At 36.5% G+C, this 25526-nt stretch overlaps 1 protein-coding gene across 2 annotated transcripts in view; it reads right to left on the bottom strand.

The window, feature by feature from the left end:
* The window catches only part of LOC133530206 (sodium-dependent neutral amino acid transporter B(0)AT3), a 46912-nt gene extending 22106 nt beyond the window's left edge, over positions 1 to 24806 (bottom strand). For both annotated transcript variants that reach the window (XM_061868067.1, XM_061868066.1), the window contains exons 1-2: positions 24653 to 24806; positions 3837 to 4510 (exon numbers count right to left, since the gene is read on the bottom strand). In XM_061868067.1, the coding sequence (XP_061724051.1) occupies positions 3837 to 4104 (268 nt within the window). In that variant the 5' untranslated portion in view covers positions 4105 to 4510; positions 24653 to 24806. The remainder of the gene's footprint in view (positions 1 to 3836; positions 4511 to 24652) is intronic.
* Positions 24807 to 25526: the final 720 nt, after the last annotated feature.

The raw sequence follows: 25526 nt of genomic DNA, 5'->3' as shown, positions 1-25526 counted from the left end.
CGTATCAGTATTGCGATACAACGAGGAAATGCCGCCAGCATCCTTGGTACAATGCCTCAAGGGCCTATTTTAGGTTTAAGCTCGTAGTAATCCTCTGTATATATATCCATTATGTAGATTTTTATTGTAAATACAATGTTGATTGGCTGTCATTCGCGCAAACGTCTCCCTCGAATTAGGCGCGAATCACAGCTAACTGATATGCTTCCAATATGATTCAAGTATCGTTTTTATGTCAGGTGCATGATCGAATTGACCTGTTAGATATAGAAGTCGTGTTTGACTGATACTCGGCCATATATTAAATCACCGAACTGTCATCAGAGACAAGCTGCCACTTGGTTCTGTCATTGTTATTAATCGATTGAAGAAAAAGAGAAGTAGAGTATTAAACATTCTTTTTTACTCGTCGACTGTAATGGTTGAATTAAGATTTCGTATACCAAACTATAATTGCGTACTTTTTGTGTATGGGCTCTCAACTCAACTATAATATATTCATTTCGATACGCTATATTTCGATAGGATAGTCAACTATAAAAAAGAAATTACCAATCACGTGCCACTTCGCAAGTGTGATGAAAAACATTGTCTATAACTCTGGGGGTAAGAATTCACTTACCCCCCTATCAGATCTCAGATCTTACTCAGATCACTGTGCGGTTTAAGAGGAACTTTCTCCCGCGGACGCTTCGGCTGAGGAATGAGCTACCTGCCGAGGTTTTCCCGAGGGTCTACAGTATGAGGTTCTTCAAAAAAGGAGTGTACAGATTTTTAAACGGTCGGTAACGCGCATGTAACACCGCTGGAGTGACAGGCGTCCATAGGCTACGGTGACTGCTTACCATCAGGCTGGCTGTATGCTTGTTTGCCACATACGTGGTATAAAAAAAAATATACACGTAATAAATAATCTGACAATAACTATAAATGAAAAATATTCCATTATAAGAGTGTTCAATTTGTATTTCAATTGTTGTTTTGCCTTTACGAAGCATTTCCACTACATACCGGGAAACCTATGTTATCGGCTACGACCGGAACTCTGCGGTGAATGTGTAATTTATCTTCGGTTTTATAATTTATCACGACCATCGACCCCACACTAGCTATGTCAATATATTTTGATGACGACTGTAAAGTCTGTGCGGAAATCAAAGTTCGTCAATTGCGGGCATTTTTCTCTGTCACTCTAATTGCGTCTTAGTGAGAGTAAAAGAGAAAGATCCCCGCAATTTGCTAATTTCGGTTTTCGCAGTAGGCCCCTAGACTCTATTGAATTTGTTTTGACGTATGACCGTTTTGCGTAGAAGTTACTTTAAAGTCAACAAAGGTAGGACGTGTCTATTTTTAGTCCATTTGGGCGCTGCGTTATTGATCCGCTACGAGACTACGGCGTAGCACGTCTACGTGCTACGGATACTGTTTCAATACCTGCAATCATTGTTCTTGTTTTGGTGTTCTGATTTCTGATTTTAAGTGTAATATGTAATAATCTTCGTCCTCGCGTTGTCCCGGCATTTTGCCACGGCTCATGGGAGCCTGGGGTCCGCTTAGCGACTTATCCCCATAATTGGCGTAGGCACTAGTTTTTACGAAAGCGTCTGCCATCTGACCTTCCAACCCAGAGGGTAAACTAGGCCTTATTGGGATTAGTCCGGTTTCCTCACGATGTTTTCCTTCACCGAAAAGCGACTGGTAAATATCAAATGATTATTTCGTACATAAGTTCCGAAAATCTTATTGGTACGAGCCGGGGTTTGAACCCGTGACCTCCGGATTGGAATTCGCACGCTCTTACCGCTAGGCCACCAGCGCTCTCTCTGTAACGATATTTCTGACGTCAAAGTGACATGGTTGTCCGAATCGAGCTGTTTCTGCCAATTATACGACATACAAAATGCATACAAACGATATCTAAATGAGAACTTATCTAAACCAGAACTTATCGTTATCGTATCTCATTCTTCGAATCGGGCCGTTACTTAAGTTATTGTCCATCAAACTATTCTCCGATAGTTCATCTTAAAAACATCGAAATGCCGCGACGTGCCCCCAGCCAGCCATGTGTTCCAAGTTGAATGTAAGAACTTCACTTCGCTTCGCTCGCTCTCTCGATGAATAATCATTCAGCACAGCAATTCTGTTATTAGAACATTTAAAACTGGATTGAAATTTCCCTATCAAACCTTTGTATAAATGGCGTATCAAAGATACATAGAATAGTACATACATATATGACCTGCTTAATTCAATAACCAATTAAGATAATGAATACTAAATTAATGAAAGACTTACAGCCTAATGGGAGTGGTATTCATTAATAATTATATCTAGAAATCGTTTAGCGTGCGTAGCCAACATGCCAATCGTTTACGCTCCGCAGCGAACAATACGCAGCTGTCAGTGTCGCACTATTATAAAAGAGTGATAGAGAGAGATGACTATGTTACGCTAGGGAGCGTTAACGATTGGCATGTTGACTAAACACACAGTGCAGTCAAGGAGCATTAAATATGTACATATTATTTCCACGCAGACTAACCTTATTATTGATATGAACTAGATATTGAATATTTTAACTATAAAACTCCCATGAGACTTGAACATATAAAAAGCGGCCAAGTGCGAGTCGGACTCGCCCATGAAGGGTTCCGTACCATTTATGACGTATTAAAAAAAACTACTTACTAGATATCGTTCAAACCAATTTTCGGTGGAAGTTTGCATGGCAATGTATATCATATATTTTTTTTTAGATTTTTCATTCTGTTATTTTAGAAGTTACGGGGGGGGGGACACATTTTACCACTTTGGAAGTGTCTCTCGCGCAAACTATTTAGTTTAGAAAAAAATGATATTAGAAATCTCAATATCATTTTTAAAGACCTATCCATAGATACCCCACACGTATGGGTTTGATGAAAAAAGATTTTTTGAGTTTCAGTTCTAAGTAAGGGGTACCCCCAAAATTTATTGTTTTTTTTTCTATTTTTGTGTAAAAATCTTAATGCGGTAAATAGAATACATCTACTTACCAAGTTTGAACAGTATAGCTCTTATAGTTTCGGAAAAAAGTGGCTGTGACATAAACGGACAGACAGACGGACATGACGAATCTATAAGGGTTCCGTTTTTTGCCATTTGGCTACGGAACCCTAAAAATTGTATTAAATGGGTCACGCGTTCGATCAGTAGAAACGATGCTCCTGTCGAAGATCCTCAGAAACGGATAGAAATATGTTGAGAGTCTTAATAATACTCGTTTAAAATATTTTTTGACATTAAATAAGAGAGGAAAAACCCTTAATGAAAGTAAATTTCAAGAAAAACGAGGAAATAGTAAAACCTAGAATGAATTTAACAAGGTACAATGCCTCAAGGGCCTATTTTAGATATAAGCTAGTTATAGTAATCCTCCGTATATATCCATTATGTATATTGTTATTGTATATATAAATATACAGAGAAGAAAATGAAGAAAAAAAAGCAAGGTAAGCCTTTTATTAATAACTTATTATACTGACGGAATTATACGGAAATAAAATATTCTACAACATTTTTTCCAAAGGAAAAAAAAGAAAAATACTTAATGTTTTTTTCATATCCTAATACACTTTATCGGTAATCTTGTAGCATTCTGTGACCTCACCTAATTGAGAAAAACGAATTTGTACGTAACCTACAAATAGCCATGTCATAAACGTCAGTCCATACAATACATATGACCATGGTCGAGGTTTTCGACAGAGGTTTTTGAAATACAAATACGCTGCCACACAAATGCTACAAACTTAAAAAAATGAAAGAAAGAAAATGTTCCGTAAAATTCTTACCTCCTCCATTCTGCTGGCACAGATACGGGAACCTCCATATATTCCCCAATCCCACCGAATACCCAATGATGGACAGGAAGAACTGCAACTTTCCAGACCAGGCTGCTCGGTCCTCCCCTGGCACTTCCGGGACCCTCTGCAGCGACCCCCTGGAGCCCTGCAGGACAATCGTGACCCCATGAGGCCTCTCACTTCCATCTGCCCTCGTATTCAAAGGCGCCAACTCGTGCCCGTTTCTCGGACCTATTGGCTCCGCCTTCACCGCCATCTTGATTTCTATATTTTTATATTGTAAAATTGCTTAAAATTATAAAGTCTATATTATTGTCAGAGAATCAAATGAGTTTCAGCTTAACGAGGTTTTTCGAATGATAGCCATTGACTATAAATATATTCATATCAGTTGGTGTATTTCGTAGTCGTAAGTGAAGAATCGTATGGCGTCCTTTTTGACGAATTCTACCACTTTAAAGTACGTGGTAGTCCGTTGTAGTAGTTTCTGGCGTAGTTTGAGAGAATCCCTGAAGACGTGGGAGGCCTCTCTGTGCATATGAGTGGATTTTTTATCCACTGAACTAGGCAAAGGACATATCTTTCTGGGTTATTGTCTATGTGTTAGTCTATGGTTTTAACTTTGACATTTTCGTTAATTCTATAGTGTTGTTATCAGGAACCTGGAACAAGAGAATATTTTTGTTAAGATTGTGTATTATTTTAAATACTTAGTAAGTATCTATACAATTAAAAAAACCCGGGCAAGTGCGAGTCGGACTCGCGCACGAAGGGTTCCGTACCATTATTTATAAAAACGGCAAAAAAAATATGTTTGTTGTGTGGGAGCCCCCCTTAAATATTTATTGTATTCTATTTTTAGTATTTGTTGTTATAGCGATAACAAAAATACATCATCTGTGAAAATTTCAACTGTATAGCTATCACGGTTCATGAGATACAGCCTGGTGACAGACGGACGGACAGCGAAGTCTCAGTTATAGGGTCCCGTTTGACCCTTTGGGTACGGAACCCTAAAAAATCAACAACGTTTTTAGGGTTCCGTACCTAAAGGGTAAAAACGGGTACCTCATGAACCGCGATAGCTACTAGCTAGGCGTGACAGTTGAAATTTTCAGAGATTATGTATTTCTGTTGCCGCTATAACAACTAATACTAAAAACATAATAAAATTAATATTTAAGTGGGGCTCCCATACAAAAAACGTGATTTTTTTGCCGTTTTTTGCGTAATGGTACGGAACCATTCGTGCGCGAGTCCGACCCGTACTTGCCCGGGTTTTTTACTGCTAAACCGTAGTTTACTTTACACACACCATAAATGTAGAGCAAAGTTAAGTTTTTGAGAAAAACACTGCTTTTCCGATATATGACGTGTCGCTTCTGATATATACCAATATATACATACATACCTACCTGTGTATTAGTGCCGCTTCTGTTATGTACCTAGATACCTACCTATTAAAGGATGACTCACGCTAGAACGGCCAGGGCCCTGGCCTAGGCATCCGACGCTTCGTTTTCTATAGGAAACATCAAGAGATCACCGGTCACCTGTCATAGAAAACGAATTGTTGGTTGCCTCGGCCCAGACCCGGGCCGTTCTAACGTGAATCATCCTATACTCGTACATGCATAGTCTGCTAAAATCACAAAAAAAATATATATCCCATCCTATAGTCGCGTAAAAAAACTAAACAGACTGTCAGAAAAACTAAGATAATTGTGGAAGTGCTTTCACGTCATATTTTTATAGGTTATAACTTTTATTGTGGCACTTTTGTGGCATTTTGTCACGACGAAGTCTGTTAAAAGTTAGATAATCTTGGTATAACTCTGTATAAGTGCAGACTTCAGTACTTAGTCCCTAAATACGACTGACGACCGGTTTGGCCTAGTGGATAGTGACCCTGCCTACGAAGCTGATGGTCCCGGGTTCAAATCCTGGTAAGGGCATGTATTTGTGTGATGAGCATGGATATTTGTTCCTGAGTCATGGGTGTTTTATATATATTTAAGTATGTATAAATATTTATATATTATATATATCGTTGTCTAAGTACCCTCAACACAAGCCTTATTGAGCTTACTGTGGGACTTAGTCAATTTGTGTAATAATGTCCTATAATATTTATTATTATTTATTAAATAATAATATTCTAACAGCTGACTAAATTAAATAAGTAAACATATTTTAACGATGTATTTTAAGTACCTGCACAAAAATAACTGAGTTAAAAAGCTCCACGTGTAATAAAAAAGTTAATTAGAAAATGAACATTGAGTAATTACACATTCATGAACTTCGGGGGCCAAGGACGGCTTTCGCGAAACATGTGTAAGCGTAGGTACTTTTATATTTTTACTTTATCCACAAGAGACGCAAAGTAATTGCAAAGCAATGTACATTTTTAGTTGTTGCCTGCGGTAGCAGCATGGTTCCATTTTTATCACTTGTCACTATGCCCGTCACTTTCGCGCCAACATGCTTGTTAGAACGTGACAGGCATGGTGACAAATGATAAAGAGCCGACCATCTTAGTCCACTAATGATTTTGATTGACAAATAATACAGTTCACTTGGATTTCATTTGTACTGTTTTAGAGTTAATTATACCTTGTGCTGGTGCGGTGAAAATATTTGTTTTTCACACGGTAGCAAAGTTTCCACAGCCTCACCCTCGTTCCACACCCTCGTGCCTTGAAACACTCGCAATGCTCAAAGCTATATTACCACGAGGGGTTGAACAACAATTTTGCACCCTTATCAAACAAATAGTCTGTACAGTAAGCGGCAGAGATAACTGATCCCCCTGTATAGAAATTTATTTACAGGATGGCCAGTTATCTCTACAGCTTACTGAAATCCTCTCGAGAGTCCGCCGCAAGCTCGGTTCTCTATACAAACGTAGTTACGCTCTCATTTTGACGACCAGTTTGGCCTAGTGGGTAGTGACCCTGCCTACGAAGCTGATGGTCCCGGGTTCAAATCCTGGTAAGGGCATTTATTCGTGTGATGAGCATGGATATTTGTTCCTGAGTCATGGGTGTTTTCTATGTATTTAAGTATTTATAAATATTTATATCATCGGTAAAACCTAGGTCTTACCGGTATATCCTAGGTTTTACCGTACTTCGGGCATTTACAGTAACATATCTATGCCAGTAATATAGTTTATGTAGCTTCAGATACCATACCTAAAAAACCGGCCAAGAGCATGTCGGGCCACGCTCAGTGTAGGGTTCCGTAGTTACTCTTCCGTCACAATAAGCTAAACTGGAGCTTAAAGTGTAGTAAATGGTACCTTTCACCCGAGTTAAACAAATAGGCAAATTTGCATAATCAGTACCTAATTAAAGTAAGTCTTTTTACTATGAAGATAAAACTTTTTGCGATAACTCAAAAACAGCTAAACTGATCATGTCCGCTATAGTTTTCATTTAATGTATTTCTTAAGCTCTACTTCCACGATTTTTTTCATATTTTTTGGACCTATGGTTCAAAAGTTAGAGGGGGGGGACACATATTTTTTTTCTTTCAGAGCGATTATCTCCGAATATATTCACTTTATCAAAAAATGTTTCTTGAAAACCCCTATTAGTTTTGAAAGACCTTCCCAACGATACCCCACACTCTAGGGTTGAAGCGAAAAAAAAAATTCACTCCCACTTTACGTGTAGGGGAGGTACCCTAAAAAAAATATATTTTTAGATTTTATTGTACGACTTTGTCGGCTTTATTGATTTATATATCCATGCCAAATTTCAGCTTTCTAGCACTAACGACCACGGAGCAAAGCCTCGGACAGACAGACAGACAGACAGACAGACAGACAGACAGACAGACGGACATGGCGAAACTATAAGGGTTCCGTTTTATGCCATTTGGCTACGGAACCCTAAAAATTACAGCTAATTTAAGTTTTTCATACGAAACTTATTACAAGCATAGATATACCTCATGTTATTGTAATAAATGTATGTGCAATGTTTCATTATAATCCCACACGTAGTTTTAAAATGAGAACGAAACTCCGTTTGTATGGGAAGGTGAAATTCGGCCGAGCTTGCTGACCGACTGTTAAGTACGAAACTTTGCCACACAAGCAAAATTTACAATTTACGTGAAAATGGCTAAAAATAAAATACAAAATACGAGTAACTTAAACTTATTAACTTAACATAATAATAATATTAACTTAACATAATAATTATAACTTAAATCTAGAGGCTTAAAGCCAGAGGGCTCCGCGCTGATTTTCAGACTGGTCCCGGGAGAGATTGGGGTCGGTCACTACTAGCATAATGTACCTTTCTTAGGTACAGTTCTATATTTACATGTTTATGTGTATTTGTGTGTGCCTGTACTATAGTTTATTAGTGTGCGTATATGGGTACGTGGGGCTGCTATGTAGATGTAGTATAGGTAAGAATGTACTTTGTATTGTGTGTATTATGTGTTGTCATTATATACAGAGAAAAGAAAAAAGAAGAAACTAAATAAATATAAAAATTATAAAATTAAAATAATATGTCAAATCATAAAAATAAATAATTATATATAAATATATAATAATTGGAGTTTACAACATATAATTTATATTTTTCATATTTAATAGATGTACGGACTAAACGCTTATATTTTAAAAACGTCAAACGTCTTTTATTTAAACTTTCAAAACCCATGAAATGTCCGTTAAACGTATCGAGCACAATCAAAAGGCCTACAATACCAGACTTGACGCAGAAACGAAACAGCCTATATCTATTACTTGCATAAACCCATTAACAACCTTATTACCGGGTGGCAAACTGGGTTGTACCTAAAAGAAAGTTGTTTTGTGTGAGTAATGTTTTTCATACAGGTTTACATTCCCACTGTTAATATAACATTTGCCTCAGGTGAAAACAAAGGAACAAATCGTAAGACAAAGTAAAGTGTCACTTGCACCCATCCTGGGTGAGGCACTAACATTGAGTTAACCGCTAACCCAGCGTTAAATTGTACTGGTAACTCCGGGTTTAACCGGTTAACCCCGAGTTAGTGGCGCAAGTGGCCCTAAGCTCACTTTGCAGACCTTTGAACAGAACAAAGAGTGTCATAGCAAAAGTGTTGGACAGTGTGCTGGACAAACAGTTGGATAAGCACAATGTTTTCTATGTTAAATTGATAGCAAACTTAGCTGCCAACAAAGTTTTTGTTTAGCAGTAATGCTAACATAGATAGCTGAGCCGGCGAGGGATTCCAAAAGTTTTAAGATTCCAACCATAAAATGACCTTTACATTTTATTAGATTTAAAGTTGAATTTGACTCTATTTGCAGGGTGCGTAGACAAAATGCTAATCGTCCATGCTCCGTAGCGTAGTTATCTCTTTCTATCACTCTTCCATATGAGTGCGATAGAGAGAGTTACGTTTCTATCGCTACGAAGCGTTAACGAGCCAACATGCAAATCGCTTACGCTCCGTAGCATTCGAAATGGAAGAGTGACAGAGAGACACAAAGCGTTTCGTTGTCGAAGCGATAGCGATTGCCACCTTGGCTAGGCCGGCAGAGCAGGGGCCCATTTCTCAAATGGTATTAGACTAATATTATTAGTCCGCGAACTGTCCAATCGTATGGGTTACCATGGCAACACACTAATAATATTAGACTAATACCTTTCAAGAAATGGGCCCTTGATATCGAGACGGGTGGGATTAGCAATGTACCAAAGAGTATTTCCCAAAATTGCAAAGATCCCATGAAATGTCCTCGGAGTTTTATTCTGCACGTTTATTGCCAAACATTACAGTTAGTTTTCATTTCTATCCCTCTTGAAATAGTGACGTAAATGCTAAATGAAACAGCCGTCAACAGTTTATTTTATTTATCGTATGGCATATGTATGTCACTGGATTATTTAAGTACATAGATAAACTTATAATTAGAATTTCGCCCTTCCCAGGTACGCGACCGCTTCTTCTGATAGGATCTTAAAATCATCTACATGGCCTGTGTATCTAGTAAGGGGGCACTCCAGAGTGATGTGGTTGATGGTCTGGTCTGGGTGCCCGCAGTTACAGGCAGGAGAGGAGCTCCAGCCCCATTTGTACCAGTGGTGGCCGCAGTTGCCAACTCCTGTTCTTAAGCGGTTAAGAGCAGACCACACCCGGCGCGGTTCCTTGAATCCCACTGGGGATACTCGCAGGGGTAGAGCAGAGAAGGGGTTTGCTTGGTCCCTGAGGGCTTCCCATTCTGCGGTCCATGCCTCCTCCAGGGTACGGGTGGTCAGGGAGTTTTCCATCCGTAATGCAGGCGGGTTTAAGGGTTAAGACGTTTTCTTCCGAAGCCCTCGAGGTCATGGTGAATTGGTAGTTCAGGACTAAAGTGCGCTTTCACTAGTTCGCGTTGGAGGCATTTTTCTCTTCGCAGGCGCGCAGGGGCTATGTTGCTAAGAGCGGGGAGCCAGTGGATGGGTGTTGGCTTAAGGCATCCCGTTATTAGACGGAGAGTCTGGTTAAGCTGCGTGTCGATGTCTGAGGTATGAACACTATTCATCCAGACTGGAGCGCAGTACTCGGCCGTCGAGTAAACCAGTGCCAGCGCCGTGGTTCGGAGACACGAGGCAGAGGCTCTCCAAGTTGTCCCTGTTAATTTTTGCACTAGACTATTCCTGGTCTGCAGTTTAGCTGATACTTTTTGTAGGTGACACTTGTAAGTAAGACTTCTGTCTAGAGTAACTCCAAGGTACTTGGGGTGCGGATTATGTTTAAGTATTGTGCCTTTAAACTTGACGGTCAGGGTTCTTTCTGCAAGCTTATTGTTAAGATGGAAGCAGCAGACTTCCGTCTTGCTTGGGTTAGGGCAGAGGCGCCACCGGGTGAAAAAGTCATCAAGGGCTTCCAGGTCTCTTTGTAGAATTGGTTCGGTGGAATCCATTTTGTGGTGTTGAGTGATCAGAGCCAGGTCGTCGGCATATCCGAATTTACGTGACACAGTATTGGGAAGGTCATGCACGTAGATATTAAACAGGAGAGGGGCTAGGACAGAGCCCTGCGGCAGCCCGTTGTTTAGTGTTCTGACGCTGCTGGTTTCGTCACCCAGGAAAACCTGTATCGGCCTATTAGTAAGAGTGTTTTCAATAAACCTGTAGATTTTTATGCATGGGATTATTTTCAACAGTTTATATAGCAATCCCTGGCGCCAGACTGTATCATATGCGGCAGTCAGGTCGATAAAAACCGCGGATGATTTGAGGTTCTTATTAAACCCGTTTTCGACATGTGTTGTGAGAGCGAGTCAACAGTTAACAACGTGTAATAAAAGTAATAATCTGAACGGGAACTTTCTAAGTGGAAACTTGCATAAGAATTTTCTCGTGAAACATGAAAGTTTCCAGAAAAGTTCGGAATTGTTGGGAATGGTTAGCAACTTGCATATTGCTACATAGAGATAGCATTTTGAGTGAGGTAAAAGTGGTAAAACTAATCTTTCGCAGTAATAAAATTAGTGTAATCTTTAAAAAACCATACGTTTTCATTTCTTACATTTCATCTTTTTAGGGTTCCGTACCCAAAGGGTCAAACGGGACCCTATTACTGAGACTTCGCTGTCCGCCCGTCCGTCCGTCTGTCACCAGGCTGTATCTCATGAACCGTGACAGCTAGACAGTTGAAATTTTCACAGATGATGTATTTCTGTTGCCGCTATAACAAATACTAAAAACAGAATAAAAGAAATATTTAAGAGGGGATCTCAAACAACAAACATAATTTTTTTGCCGTTTTTATAAATAATGGCAAGGAACACTTCGTGCGCGAGTCCGACTCGCACTTGTCCGTTTTTTTTTAAGTTTTTTTAAATTGAATTATCTACTCTACATAATCTACCCTATCGCATATCACTATACACTGGTCCCTCAACGAGGCGAATAACTCGCAAGCGAGCACATTAACACCCTCTCCCCTTAGAACTCAGAACAGGAACGGTGTCAAGGCCGCGAGCCCCCTAACCTAGAGGGGTGAAGGGGGGAAGGCGAGATTTAATGTTCTATGGGGCCATGCAACAGGGGAGAAGTATTGAGAATAATGTCGGATTCGGATAAGACTATGAAAACTGGAGCTCAATTCGACAATCAAGGAAATATTTATACGTTTACATGACGTGAATCAATCTAGGCGGAAAACTTGATACAAAATCCTTTGTAAAAAATTATAGGATATATTATTACACAAATTGACCAAGTCCCACAGTAAACTGAATGCGGCTTGTGTTGTGGGTACTTAGACAACGATATATACTAATACATCGTCAGGTGACAAGCATAACAGACTAATTACTAAAAAATTATTAAACAAAAATCAACCTTATATTACTTACATTAGTAGCAATATGGTTCATTATGGTTATGAACTCGTGGTGGTATTTAGTGAGTTTTGCTTTTCACCTGACGATATATATTTATAAATACTTAAATAGGTACATTTAATTGGGCATTATAAAAATAAACTAACTTATCTATTAAATAAAACTAAATTAAAACTAAAAACTAATACTATATAAAATTAAAATATGTCTAAAAAATTTGGCCCCTTTGGCATGGTGCCGAGGATGCTGGCAGCATTTCCCCGCTGTATAGCGATGCTAATACGTTGTGCGAGAAAGCTGCCAGCTCTTCGGTCACCTGTGAAGTCGACCAGCCTTTTAGATAGTTCTTTAAAAAGTTGTAGAGCATTAGGACCCCACGGGCCAAGCGTCTCGACCCCAAATGGCATAAAAATGTATTCGGGGCCGAGACCCCTGTACTTTTGTATTTTAAGCTTTTCGGCCCCTTTAGCCGCGGCACCCACACTGTTACTGGTTCCGGTGAGGTGGGAAGGGGCTAGTGTGTCTACACAGGTTGCGTCCCACACCAGCACCCTTCCCAAACTCCAGGGAATCAGAAACAGGAACAAATATCCGTGATCATCACACGAATAAATGCCCGGAAAATTTTGAACCCGGGACCATCGGCTTCATAGGCAGGGTCACTACCCTCTAGGCCAGACTGGTCGACATAACAATTTAATTCAATATTATTTTTGTAGCAATCTCGGAAGCGCTTGTTATTTAGTTTAACAGCCTCCTTGTGACCCTACTTACGAAGCAGGAGGCTCCGGGTTCGAATCCTGGTAAGGAAATTTATTTGTGTGTTAATCACAAATATCCTCGTAAGGCCCAAGGTCCTACCTATAGGACTTATTCAGTTCGATGAAATTTAAATCATATTCAATTAGGACAGAGTTGCATTTGTTTTGTTTCGTGCAATTTTCAAACAAAATAAAATCTACTGTATTCCGTGCACTATAGGTTCAAATTCCAGTGGCAAATTTTGGATTTTTCATTTCTATGGCTGGGCCTTAAGAGGATATTTGTTCCCGAGTTATGGATGTTTTCTATGTATATTTATATATTTATCGCCATCTAGTACCCATAGCACAAGCCTTATTGAGCTTACTGTGGGGCTGCGGTCAATCAGAGTTAAATTGTTCTATAATGAATTAATGAATGAATATTTTTTTTCATGTAACACATGGACACTTATTTTATTTATTTGTTTCGGATTTCTTGTCACCCTTTATCAAACCGGTCGGGCCACAGATGGGCTTAAATTCCCAATGGTTACCGACCATTCTTCCCTTGAGTCACTTCTCTCTAGATCGTAAGATCGTTGTTACCTTCCAAGACAAATATAAAAAAAAAAACAAAAGGGACTTAATAAATTTAACTACTTTGTTATGAATACATTAAAAGGAGCTTACGGCGCTTCGTTTTCTATGGAAAGCTTGGAGGATTTAACAACTGGAGACGCCTTGTCTGTAATTTTCTATACAAAACAGTCTACCGATTTTTGCGAGGAAGGGGCACGTCAAATGTATGGCCATTTGTACGTAACGTTACAAATAGCCATGTCAATGTCAGATAAACGTCAGTCCATACAATACATATGACCATTAGCCGAGATTTTCGACAGAGCGGTAAGCTCTTAAAGGCGGCTCCAGTTGTTAAATCCTCCAAGATGGAAAGCATCACGTAATTATCTGTCATAGAAAAGTCAGCTCCGGAAGCTACGTCCCGGGCCCGGCCCGGTCTAATGTGAGCCATTCTTAAAATGTCACTATGTATATCGTTATATTTTCACAAGAATTTGGCGTTTATGTTTATAGTGGTATTCTACTCAGATTCTGTTGTTTATCAACAGGGCCCGCATGAAAGAGTAAAATATGTATATAGGCATATAGGTATAGAGGCATGACTCAAGTATGTAGGCATGACTCAAGTATGTATATATGTATATAGGCATGACTCAAGAGCAAGAAGTCACGCTACTCTATGATTATGATTCCAAATAGTATTTTCGTAATAATTAATCATTTGTCAACCTCTTTCGTTAACTGATATCGATACTGCAGTGGCAGCATGGTTCCATTTTTATCGCTTGTCACTATGCCCGTCACCTTCGCGCTTACATACTTGTTAGAACGTGACAGGCATGGTGACAAATGATAAAGAACATCTTAGCCCTACTGGACAATCAGTACAGACACGTCTAACTTTCATCTTACAATACAATACAAATACTCTTTATTGCACACCTCAATACAGAAACAATACAAATAACACAACACATAAAGAAGAGGTAAACAACAGGCGGTCTTATCGCTAAAAGCGATCTCTTCCAGACAACCTTTAGGTAGCGGAATTAAATAAATTTATGTCATGTCAGTAGGTGTTGCAGATGCATCTTACTGTCACTCAACAAAATAAAAGATTGTTAGTTTATTAAATGATAGTTTTGATTGTTAACAGTGTATTTTACGTAACAAGTATTTTTATACGCGTCAATATGTTAGTTATCAATATTTGTAGTATTATAGTAGTGTAGTAGTGTTATAAAAAAAACTGCTTATCAAGTATACGCAGTGTTGGCTAAGTCTGTCCCTACCTCGATAAATGTTATTCCAACAATAGAAATGGATAGCGCCATCGATCGATCTGTGACCCAGATAACAGAATGGAATAGGAGAGGCGTTCCGAATGGAATGAATGATAAGAACGCCCTATGACAGCAGGTGCGGTATTTGACTGTTTGGATAACTTATGACATGGATGCCAATTTGATCTATAACTTTTTTTATACCACGTCAGTGGCAAACAAGTATACAGCCGGCCTGCTGGTAAGCAGTCACTGTAGCCTATGAACGCCTGCAACACCAGAGATATTACATGCGTGCTGCCGACCCTTTAAAACCTGTACACTCCTTGAAGAACCCCATAATAGAGTCAGACCCAGATAAGTTGGCAGCCATAGATTTATAACTAGCCTAGATGCCTAGTCTGTACATCCCTAGTGAAGCCATTTCGAGTACGACATTATGTCGCCCTCGTGTCATCGTATCCGAACGGCCCTCGCAGTACTCAAGGTCGAGTTGGTTTGTGTACACCTCCCGGTTATAAATTAAAAAATACAAGAAAGATGGTTGTTTGTGCGGTGAATTGGTGTCACAACACATCAGTGAATAAAAACAAACCGCCTGATATAACATTTCACGCGTAAGTATCCAGTTTAATGTGATATTTTTACGTAATTGTAAATACAAAAATCCAAATTTTCGTCAGCCGCCATTACTTATAAATGTTGCCAGGTGATATGAATCTTTTTTCCTCCAAATGAGGCATGACGATTACATTGATAAAATTAATATGCTTACTTTAAGTTCCTTGTATGACTGTAGAAAATATTCTTTTTTAGTTTTTCATTCTTTTATTTCAAATTATGTTTTGTCTTTTATAAAATTACAGTTTAAATTCATATTTTTATTTTGTGTGATATTCGTTTTAGATTTCCGACTGATCCGCTTCTGTCTGCGAGGTGGACGGAAAAAATTAGATTAAATAGGAACGATGCAATATGGAAACCGACTAAACATAGTCGAATATGCTCTCGCCATTTTGATGAGCAAGTAAAGTAAATTTTATTTGTGGAACACAGGTGTTACAGTTAAGCTCTGTAAAAACGAAACGCAACTGTCACTGTCGCACTTATATGGAAGACTGATAGAGAGACACAAAGCGTTTCGTTGTTCGAAGCAATAGCGATTGCCACCTTGGCTAGGCCTGCAGGTACAATTACGAGTACTGACGATAAATAGTTATTTGTTTTACAAGTGGAAAAGTTGTTGTTTAACCGCTCGTGCTAATATTGCTACTCGATCTAAATAAAGATCCAAAATGTCGAAAAATGGAATCTTGAGCGTTGCGAGGGTTTCAAGTTACGAGAGTTAAACAAATTTTGCCCCAAGTGAAACACAAAACTTTTCACCACACCAACCCGAAGAAAATATTAGTCAAATAAAATCAAACCAAATCAAATCCAAATGATCGTCATTAAATATTTATCATTTAAAATCATTATTCCAAAGTCAATTCTACCAGCTATTATCTGTGCACATTTGTAAAATAAATTCATTTCATTCATTTCAAGGATGGGGTTAAAATCCATCTACTTTAAGGGGAATAAATGAACTCTGGCAACCCATTTTTGTATATATGTGTGTGTCGCTGAGCGTAAGACACGAGCGTCGCACGCACACATCGATCGAGTTTCGGCTTCACTTTTGGCAGATTAGCCTTATGAAGACTAACTGTCTATGTGTGATAGGTCAGTGTTGGCAGCTATTTTGACAGCCCAGACGGTACAAGTGTCAAGTAAACGTCATAATTTCATAGAAGTGTGACGTCTAAAATAACCCGTGCACCGTCTGGGCTATCAAAATAGCTGGTAATTTTTGCAGACTTAGCCGCACTTACGACCGCAGCCGTTTTTTAGTTCGGTTTTGCTCGAGTTTCGGCCAAAACCGAACTTTCGGCCGAAACATGAGTTTTATGCCGAAACCAATACTGAAACTTCGGTCCAACATTAATTTCCTATTCATTATGTATATTAAAAGGGCTTAGCTAAGCGTAACATATGAGTCATCTGTTTCATTATAATAGGTTACGCCTATCGCTGGTGAGGTGTGTGGATCAAAGTCATGGCCTTATGTAACATTATGAAATAGTACCTAAACCTTTTGATTGGGATCAAAAGGTTTACTATTTCATAATATAAATAGGACGTGTTCGCTATGGCCCAGAATAGCAAACGACAGAGAGAAATGGAAGAAGCTGGAAGAGCCCTATGTGTCACAAGACACGCTGGACACTAAATCAAGAAAAAATGATAAAACTAATAAACAATGATGTGCAGTTTAGTATCCAGCAAAGGCTATAATAATAGTAATAATGTAAATAGGAGTGTACTATGGTGATATTTTGAATGGCAGAATAAAGGATGATGTGACGTATTCTGTTCCGCATTACACAAATCTTTTATTTATGGTTTAGTTTTCTTACATAATTTTGTATTTGGGTTTAGAACCAAGTCACAGTAAATAGAATAATTTGAAATATACATATGTAACCACGGCAGTCTGAAAACATCGTCGTAACAGCATTGACCTATTCATTGTAATTATTTTAAATAACTAATATGTTATCTACACTTTTTGTGGTTTTCCTAACTACGTCATAGGCCTTATGATTTTTTTACGTTGTGGGGATAATGTATTAAATCGCTTTTAAGGTCAAACACGTCCACATGTTCACGTCTTTCCTGTAGACAGTAGTAGTAGCGGAAAAAACCTCACGTGATTTGCGCACAAGCCAAACACAAAACAGTTTTGTGTTTAACCTTTTATGATTTATGTATATTTATGAAAATGTAAATGAAAATGAAACCCTGAAATCCCACGTGGGGTTACTTCTCAGGAATGCTCTGACGTTAATATTTGTTTAAATTAGAACAAAAGATAAAAAATATTTTTTTCGAAAAAAGTCATTTGCAATAATCGACAACAAAAAGAAACACTTAATCTTTGGCAGTATTTTTGACAATTTGTTCGAAATATTTGATAATGATGACATTTTTCAAAAGTCAGAAGTTTATTAGTGTCATAAATAGAAAAGATAATCAAAAAGGTTCCATACTATTCTTTGAGGATATTAACTTAGGAGCTACTAACACATTCAGGCTGCTCCAAAGTCAAAAATAGTAATTTGTTAATTTCTTCGAAACCGCTACACCGGTTGTTATGATACTTTGTACACTGGTTCTAAATAAAAATAAAAATATTTGTACACCGCCTTCACGGTAGAATATTTTATTTTATTTTATTTGGGATGCTTACTGCCTAAAATACATAGGTTAATAAACTTATCTACTAGATGCAAATTACAAGCTTCCACATATATAATGCTAAATAACACAAATACGAAGGTCTCGAAATAGCCAAATATTACACTATATAAGTTGTATTCAGGTCAGAAACTATGAACGCAGACTTGGGTATCGTTAACTATCTATTAACAAAGCACTATTATGAAAGCACTTGCAATAATACTAATTTAAGATCAATTCAATGTACCATATTCTGACAAATAAAAAACATTTCATTTCAATAAATTGTGTTAAGATATAATTCAAAATATCATTATGAAAGAAAATGGGGACTTACGTTTCTACGGAGAAGCGGTCATCCACTCATCCACTATTAATCGTGTCATTCACGAAGACGCGTGCCCTAACTCGTATAGCCATGTTATCAAAAGTTAGATTTGATAAATCTGCGCGTCGTCGTGGTTGACACGGACTATATCCCCTTAAGTATTGCCAATCTGCAGTATTCCTTCCTATCATTTCTGAGGCTTACAGTATTTTTACGATAAGCCGATCCGATTTCCGAATCGGGGCACGAATTGCCGGCTTACCTGCTAAGCCCTGAGGTGTCATTTGATTACGCCAAGAGCACGGGCAACACCGGCAAATGGCACCGTTTCTTGGGGAAACGATTGGTTACTATTTGAAAGTTTATTTGAAGAATTTTAAAAACCACTTGATTTATCAAAGTTTATTGATACTTTTTAAAGACTGTGGAAGACAAGGTGACATTAATAATTCAAATATTGATTTCAAAAGTGTCTAGACTGTTTCATATTATATCTATATATGAACCCGCTTCCTACTAATATTATAAATGCGAACATAATTATGTCTGTCTGTTACCTCATCACACTTAAACAACTGAACCGATTGTAATGACATTTGATACACAGATTCGTTTGAGATACATTAGGGTAGTTTATATCAATCATCATCATCAAGCATTCAAAATCGCGGGAAGAAGCTAGTGGTGTTATAAACTTTCAGCCCATCTTGCACACATTTCTAGAGCTCTACAACACATATGTTTCATATCATAATACAACGTTCTAATAAGTTTTTGGCAAAAAATCATTTACTACTTTAAAGTACTTTCTTTCCACGGGAAAATAATACTCATCGAGACCATTTGAACAACCCCAAACACAATTAATTTGCGTCGTTTTATCACAGATAAACCCCACATTCAGTCTCCATCATCAGATCAGTTCCATGTCATCATAATATTGCATTGTCATCCGATTTACATATGTGTGCAAAATTACAGCTCAATCGGAAGTCGGGAAGTTGGTTAAACGTAGCTTCCAAGATTTGATCCACACTAACATACTTGTTTCAATGTAAAACGTCTATGGGAATTACACGTGGACCTGTAACGAGATTGATCCTCAGGTCACAAAACAAATTGATTGCATTTGCTCATTAACTGTAGTTAAAGGGTTCCAAGGATAAGGCCATGTCTGCTATTTTTAGATGCTGTGTCATTTTATTATGTACAGTAATCTGCAGAGTTAAGTGAACCCTCCTGCAAATTTTCTATGCAGGAGGGGGAAGGTCACTAAACCCTGCAGCTTACTGTACATATGGCACCAGTCACGGGACATAAGAAAAAAATTTGAGAATTTTTGATATTTCACCGACACCTGTAAAATTTCTACCGCTTTACGCTTTAAAAGTCGAATGTCCAATTCGTCCTTTACGTTTTCTATGTATTTAATGAAAGCTACTACAATTGCTTTCAATATTATTAGGTAACCAATTAAAACTGTGTTTTTTTGCTCCAGTCCTGGGATGTATGTGGATGTATGGCGCCATTCATTTTAAAACTAACAAATATCAATGAAAAATTAAACTTAAGCAACTCTTTGGCTCTTGTTAATCGTAAAATGTTGCTAGCGATTAAAAACTGATGGTAAATACTTTGTTTTACAGGATTTATCCACACCATCCCATTACGGGTGCCTGTTCCATTATAGGGGTGTTTACTATAAATCACTTCGTTTAAAAGGATTTCAAGGATTACCTTTAGATAATAATAAGGAACAAGGGACTACTTATGAGTAGGTACATAATTCTGACACAAACACAGAATTAGAGATTGCCATGTGTAATATCGATATCACAATTGCGATTTATCGATTTTTTTAAGTATCTCATTTATGTACCCACACTCTCCGGAGTTTTTCAGTGTATTTCAGCTAATGGGCTTTTAATTTATATTGACAAGATTTTGCTTATAGAAGATCATTAAAGTTGTCGTTAAAATGATGGGAAGGTACGATAAGTAATTAAATGAAAGCTTATTTAATTGTTATTAATTTTCCGAAATATTATTTACTTATACTCGTATAATGAGTTTTAATCTATTCATTACAAAGTTAGCAATTATTAGGTAGCTATACCTTTTGTACCTTTTATTTTTATCGTGCAATATAAACATAATGTTTAAAAGTATTATTCACTCTAAAATTGCATGGAATTACTGCAATCAACAAGGAATTGCATAAGTATGCGACGTGAATTTGTTATCTGTATAAAACTAACCACAGTTCGTTATTTAGCATTAAAGGAATACAATCTTGACGTGTCTTTTTATAGAAATTGTTGAAAAACGCTTTTTAATAATTAGTTTATATTACTTATGAAAGCCAAAAAATTAAAATAAGTAACCATATATGATTTATAAATGTTACTTACATATTTGCCCCGAACTATTTTTCAAGTGTTTTTTTTTTTAAATCAAAAACCTTCTTTCTAATGCTAAAAAAACGAACTAGGATGAAATCACCAAAAGATGACCAGTTAAAGTTAAATACCCCAACTTTAGATTTTTTTTTACATATGTTGTAACTTATTTTTAACAACTTTGCTTTTTTAAAATGATTCAGCATATAATCTAGATTAGAATTTAGTATCCCAAATGCTCATATTGTAATCCAGTATTTTTATAAAAAATATTATATGATGAAATTGATGAAATAGGGCAAAATGACCAGAAGATGAACACGGTGCCCTATCTCTGAACGTTTTGACCCCAAAAGATGAACCAGTATAAAATCAAAATCTAGTACCCTAATATTGAACGACATGATGCCAATAGATGAACTAGTATAGATAGATTGTATAACTTTGCCCCTTTTGTTAAATTCTGACAATTGAGCAATTATAATCGGTAGCGTAAAAATGGTCTATAAAATCTCAGTTATAAATTATTTGCGCCAGAGAGAGGATTTATTGGAATTATTTGTGCCACAGGAAAAAAGGTCTCATACGTGATGGATATTTAGCCACTTACCATAGGCTCTTGCTCATCCGAGCTCAATTAATATTTTTTCACTATATTTTAAATTTTCGAAATTAGCAACTTTTCTCCTTAGAAAAAAATGCCCTAGGTGGAATTTTGCTCCAAGAAGAAAATATGACCCTCAAATAAATTAAAACGAGTTTCTACACTTTTTAAATTTGTATTTGTAAATAATTTAATATAAGCTTTTACTACCGACGTAGTATAAAATAAAATAAAATAATATATATATATATATATATATATATATATATATATATATATATATATATATATATATGTATAAGCTTTTACCCGATGGGGGTCCATCCAAAAATTAAATTAAAATTTATAAATATCTAAATTCTAACAATCTAAATACGAATAATTGAAAAGAAATTAATTATAATTAAATTATATTCCAATTATGTTCAATTTACCAGTGCATAAATATTCAATAAGTATTAATTTATATTATTCAAGTTAAATCGTATGTTAACGCACTATAGAATTATTATTGCAATTATTAGATTTTTTTTGCATGGACAAATAAAGCTTTTTATTATTTATTATTATATAATATAAGCTACCCATTAAAGATATAAAATTCACTATTTTTGCAATTAAACTTGTTCAGTATTGAAAATGCTACACAAAACATGAACGAACAAATTACTTGGCTCAAGTTTTGGACACGGTATTGGAGAAATGATTTATCAAAATTAATGCGAAATTCATGTATTGGAATTGAGTTCATCTTTTAGGGATAAGATTATTAGTTTAACAACCCATATTAAAATAAACCTTGCAATAACTGGATCATATAAAAAAAAAAAACTTTGTTCATCTTTTGGTCAAAATATTAAGGCCTAGCCAGTTATCAATTTAAAACATAAATTATGCGTCTGCCTTTTCTATTAGATTTTATAGAAGCATTTAAAAAACAAGCCCTTGCCCAAAAGTTGACCGCCGTTCATCTATTGGCTTAAGCATACAATATTGGAACCACAACTTGAACTGCAAATGTTTTAATAAAATACGATAAAATATGCAATATACGAAAACGTTAGAGGAATTAGTCAATTATCTTTTCTGTGTAAGATCATGTAAGTAAATGCATTATTCAATTTTATACGCAAGTGTAAGTTTATACTTTGATGCGCTAATCCTATTAAGATCTGCATACAAATGGTGATTTTAGTGTGGACCGCGCATTTGACGACCGCTCTCAGCCACACGCACAGCACAATTCCAGTGCATAAATATTCAATAAGTATTAATTTATATTATTCAAGTTAAATCGTATGTTAACGCACTATAGAATTATTATTGCAATTATTAGATTTTTTTTGCATGGACAAATAAAGCTTTTTATTATTTATTATTATATAATATAAGCTACCCATTAAAGATATAAAATTCACTATTTTTGCAATTAAACTTGTTCAGTATTGAAAATGCTACACAAAACATGAACGAACAAATTACTTGGCTCAAGTTTTGGACACGGTATTGGAGAAATGATTTATCAAAATTAATGCGAAATTCATGTATTGGAATTGAGTTCATCTTTTAGGGATAAGATTATTAGTTTAACAACCCATATTAAAATAAACCTTGCAATAACTGGATCATATAAAAAAAAAAACTTTGTTCATCTTTTGGTCAAAATATTAAGGCCTAGCCAGTTATCAATTTAAAACATAAATTATGCGTCTGCCTTTTCTATTAGATTTTATAGAAGCATTTAAAAAACAAGCCCTTGCCCAAAAGTTGACCGCCGTTCATCTATTGGCTTAAGCATACAATATTGGAACCACAACTTGAACTGCAAATGTTTTAATAAAATACGATAAAATATGCAATATACGAAAACGTTAGAGGAATTAGTCAATTATCTTTTCTGTGTAAGATCATGTAAGTAAATGCATTATTCAATTTTATACGCAAGTGTAAGTTTATACTTTGATGCGCTAATCCTATTAAGATCTGCATACAAATGGTGATTTTAGTGTGGACCGCGCATTTGACGACCGCTCTCAGCCACACGCACAGCACAATTGTCTGGGAGTTTAAATATCAGCCTCGGCAAAGTATTGCCGCGTTAGAAAAAAATACCCTCAGGTGTGGAAAATAATTCACGATTTAATTATATCGATTTTAAGGCCAAATAATCATCTTTTGGGGGCCGGTCATATTTTGGTGCCACTACCCTATGCCTACTACGCAATAATAAATCCTTAAACACAATGTTTGCAATATAAGTGGGACAACTGAGGACAATGGGGTAACTATATACATTGTTTTTTGGATATGTTCTTATCTAGTTCAACATAAGCTTCCTCGCACAACGTATCAGTATTGCGATTCAACGAGGAAATGCCGTACAATGCTTCTGCCGTACATTATTTATATTGTTATTGTAAATAAATACCTGATGTCAAAAGAGAGTTGAAAATTTGCCGTGATTTGTTACACGTTCAATATAAGTGAGGAATATTTTCCTCTGTCTAGTTAATAGCCCGTCTGTCCCAAGTTATCCCACTTGACTACTGGTACCGTTTCTTTCTGGTCAGGTTTCATAAATTTATTTACATAAAAATACCATTGCATTTATATTCTAGCCATTTAATTTCAACGGAGCTTTATCACCGTTTACATTTGTCGTAAAACATTTTATTACCTAATTTACTTATAGCATACTAAGTGTAAGAGAGAAGAATGGTACCTATACCAAAGAATATCTACGTGGCAGAAAAGTAAAAAAAAATCCGTTTAAAAAATTTAATTTAAAATTTATTTCACGTGCCGGTAACGTGACAGGAGTTAACCAGAGATCCTGACCTTCCTAACTTGGCGCATCTTCGCGGCAGTCCCGCGCATAATCAATACAGGTACATGTGGGACACGTTTAACCTCAAAAACCTTGCGAAAAACCTTTAAAGCCTTAAAACATTCGCTTTTAAATCTTTAAAAAATAAAAAAATCAAAGTTTTTTTTCATAACAGAAGCGGCGAATATGTGTTGCGTAATTTAAAAAAAACTACGCTATATTTTCCTGTAAAATTTCAATTGGTAATTATCCTCTTTAAAAATATTTAGAGTTTGAAATCCTCATAGATTTATGTATAATTAAATTGTTTGCTTATAATAAAACATTTTTTGCGCTCTACTCACGCAAATACCTAATTAAATAAAAATAAAAAATACACTTAAATGAGTAGTTAAAAAACACATACTTTATCGATTTAAGGTGTTTGAAAATAATCACTGGCAGTTGCACTTTTTTTTCGCTATTCGATTTTCGAATTGTCATTCGTCATACGCGACGCGGCGCGAACATTCGCGAGTGGACTGCAGCCGGCGGACCAACCGAACCATATCGAGACGCTAGGGGTGGGAAACGCTTAATTTAGGTATCGATGAAAATATCCCGCTTTTCAGCCAATTAGTTTGTAATGAGAAAATTAATAATAGAGATTAAGCTCATTAAAATGTTTACATGAAGAGCTCAATTTAGAATGCGACACTTTCCAAGTTTACAGCATAGGTACATTACTTTAACAGTCGCAGTAAACCGGCTTTCTTGCATTTTTTAGTTGTATGTACCGTAGTTCTTAAACATATGTAGGAATCTACATTTTCTCGTCTGTAATAAAAGCTGAAACCTTTATTAGACTTGTTTCATTCCCTCTTTTCTTAAATACAGTAATAATCATTATGATATTACTAAAAAAAATAAAAAATATTTTGTACCACAATAAATTCAATAAGGCTTGTGTTGTTGGTCAACACGACTATAAATATAATATATAAATACGTATATACATAGAAAACATCCATAGCACAGCAACAAATGTTTGTGATAAGCACACAAATAAATGTCCTTACCAGGATTTAACCCTGGACCGCATGCTCCTGGTTCTGCTAAATAAGAAAATATAAATTAAACCTATACCGTATACCGGTATACCGACCATTCTGTTATGGTGGTCCCACACTGGCTGTTATAAAATGTTGTATAAGATTTTGTGATAAGGACAATACATTAAACCTATCAATAATGTCATGTTGTCCCTGTCACACGATGTTATATAACGCGACGCAAGGGGT

The sequence above is a fragment of the Cydia pomonella genome, chromosome 22, assembly GCF_033807575.1.
Source record: "Cydia pomonella isolate Wapato2018A chromosome 22, ilCydPomo1, whole genome shotgun sequence".
NCBI classification, from domain to species: Eukaryota; Metazoa; Arthropoda; class Insecta; order Lepidoptera; family Tortricidae; genus Cydia; species Cydia pomonella.
This window is presented reverse-complemented; position numbering and strand designations above follow the sequence as displayed.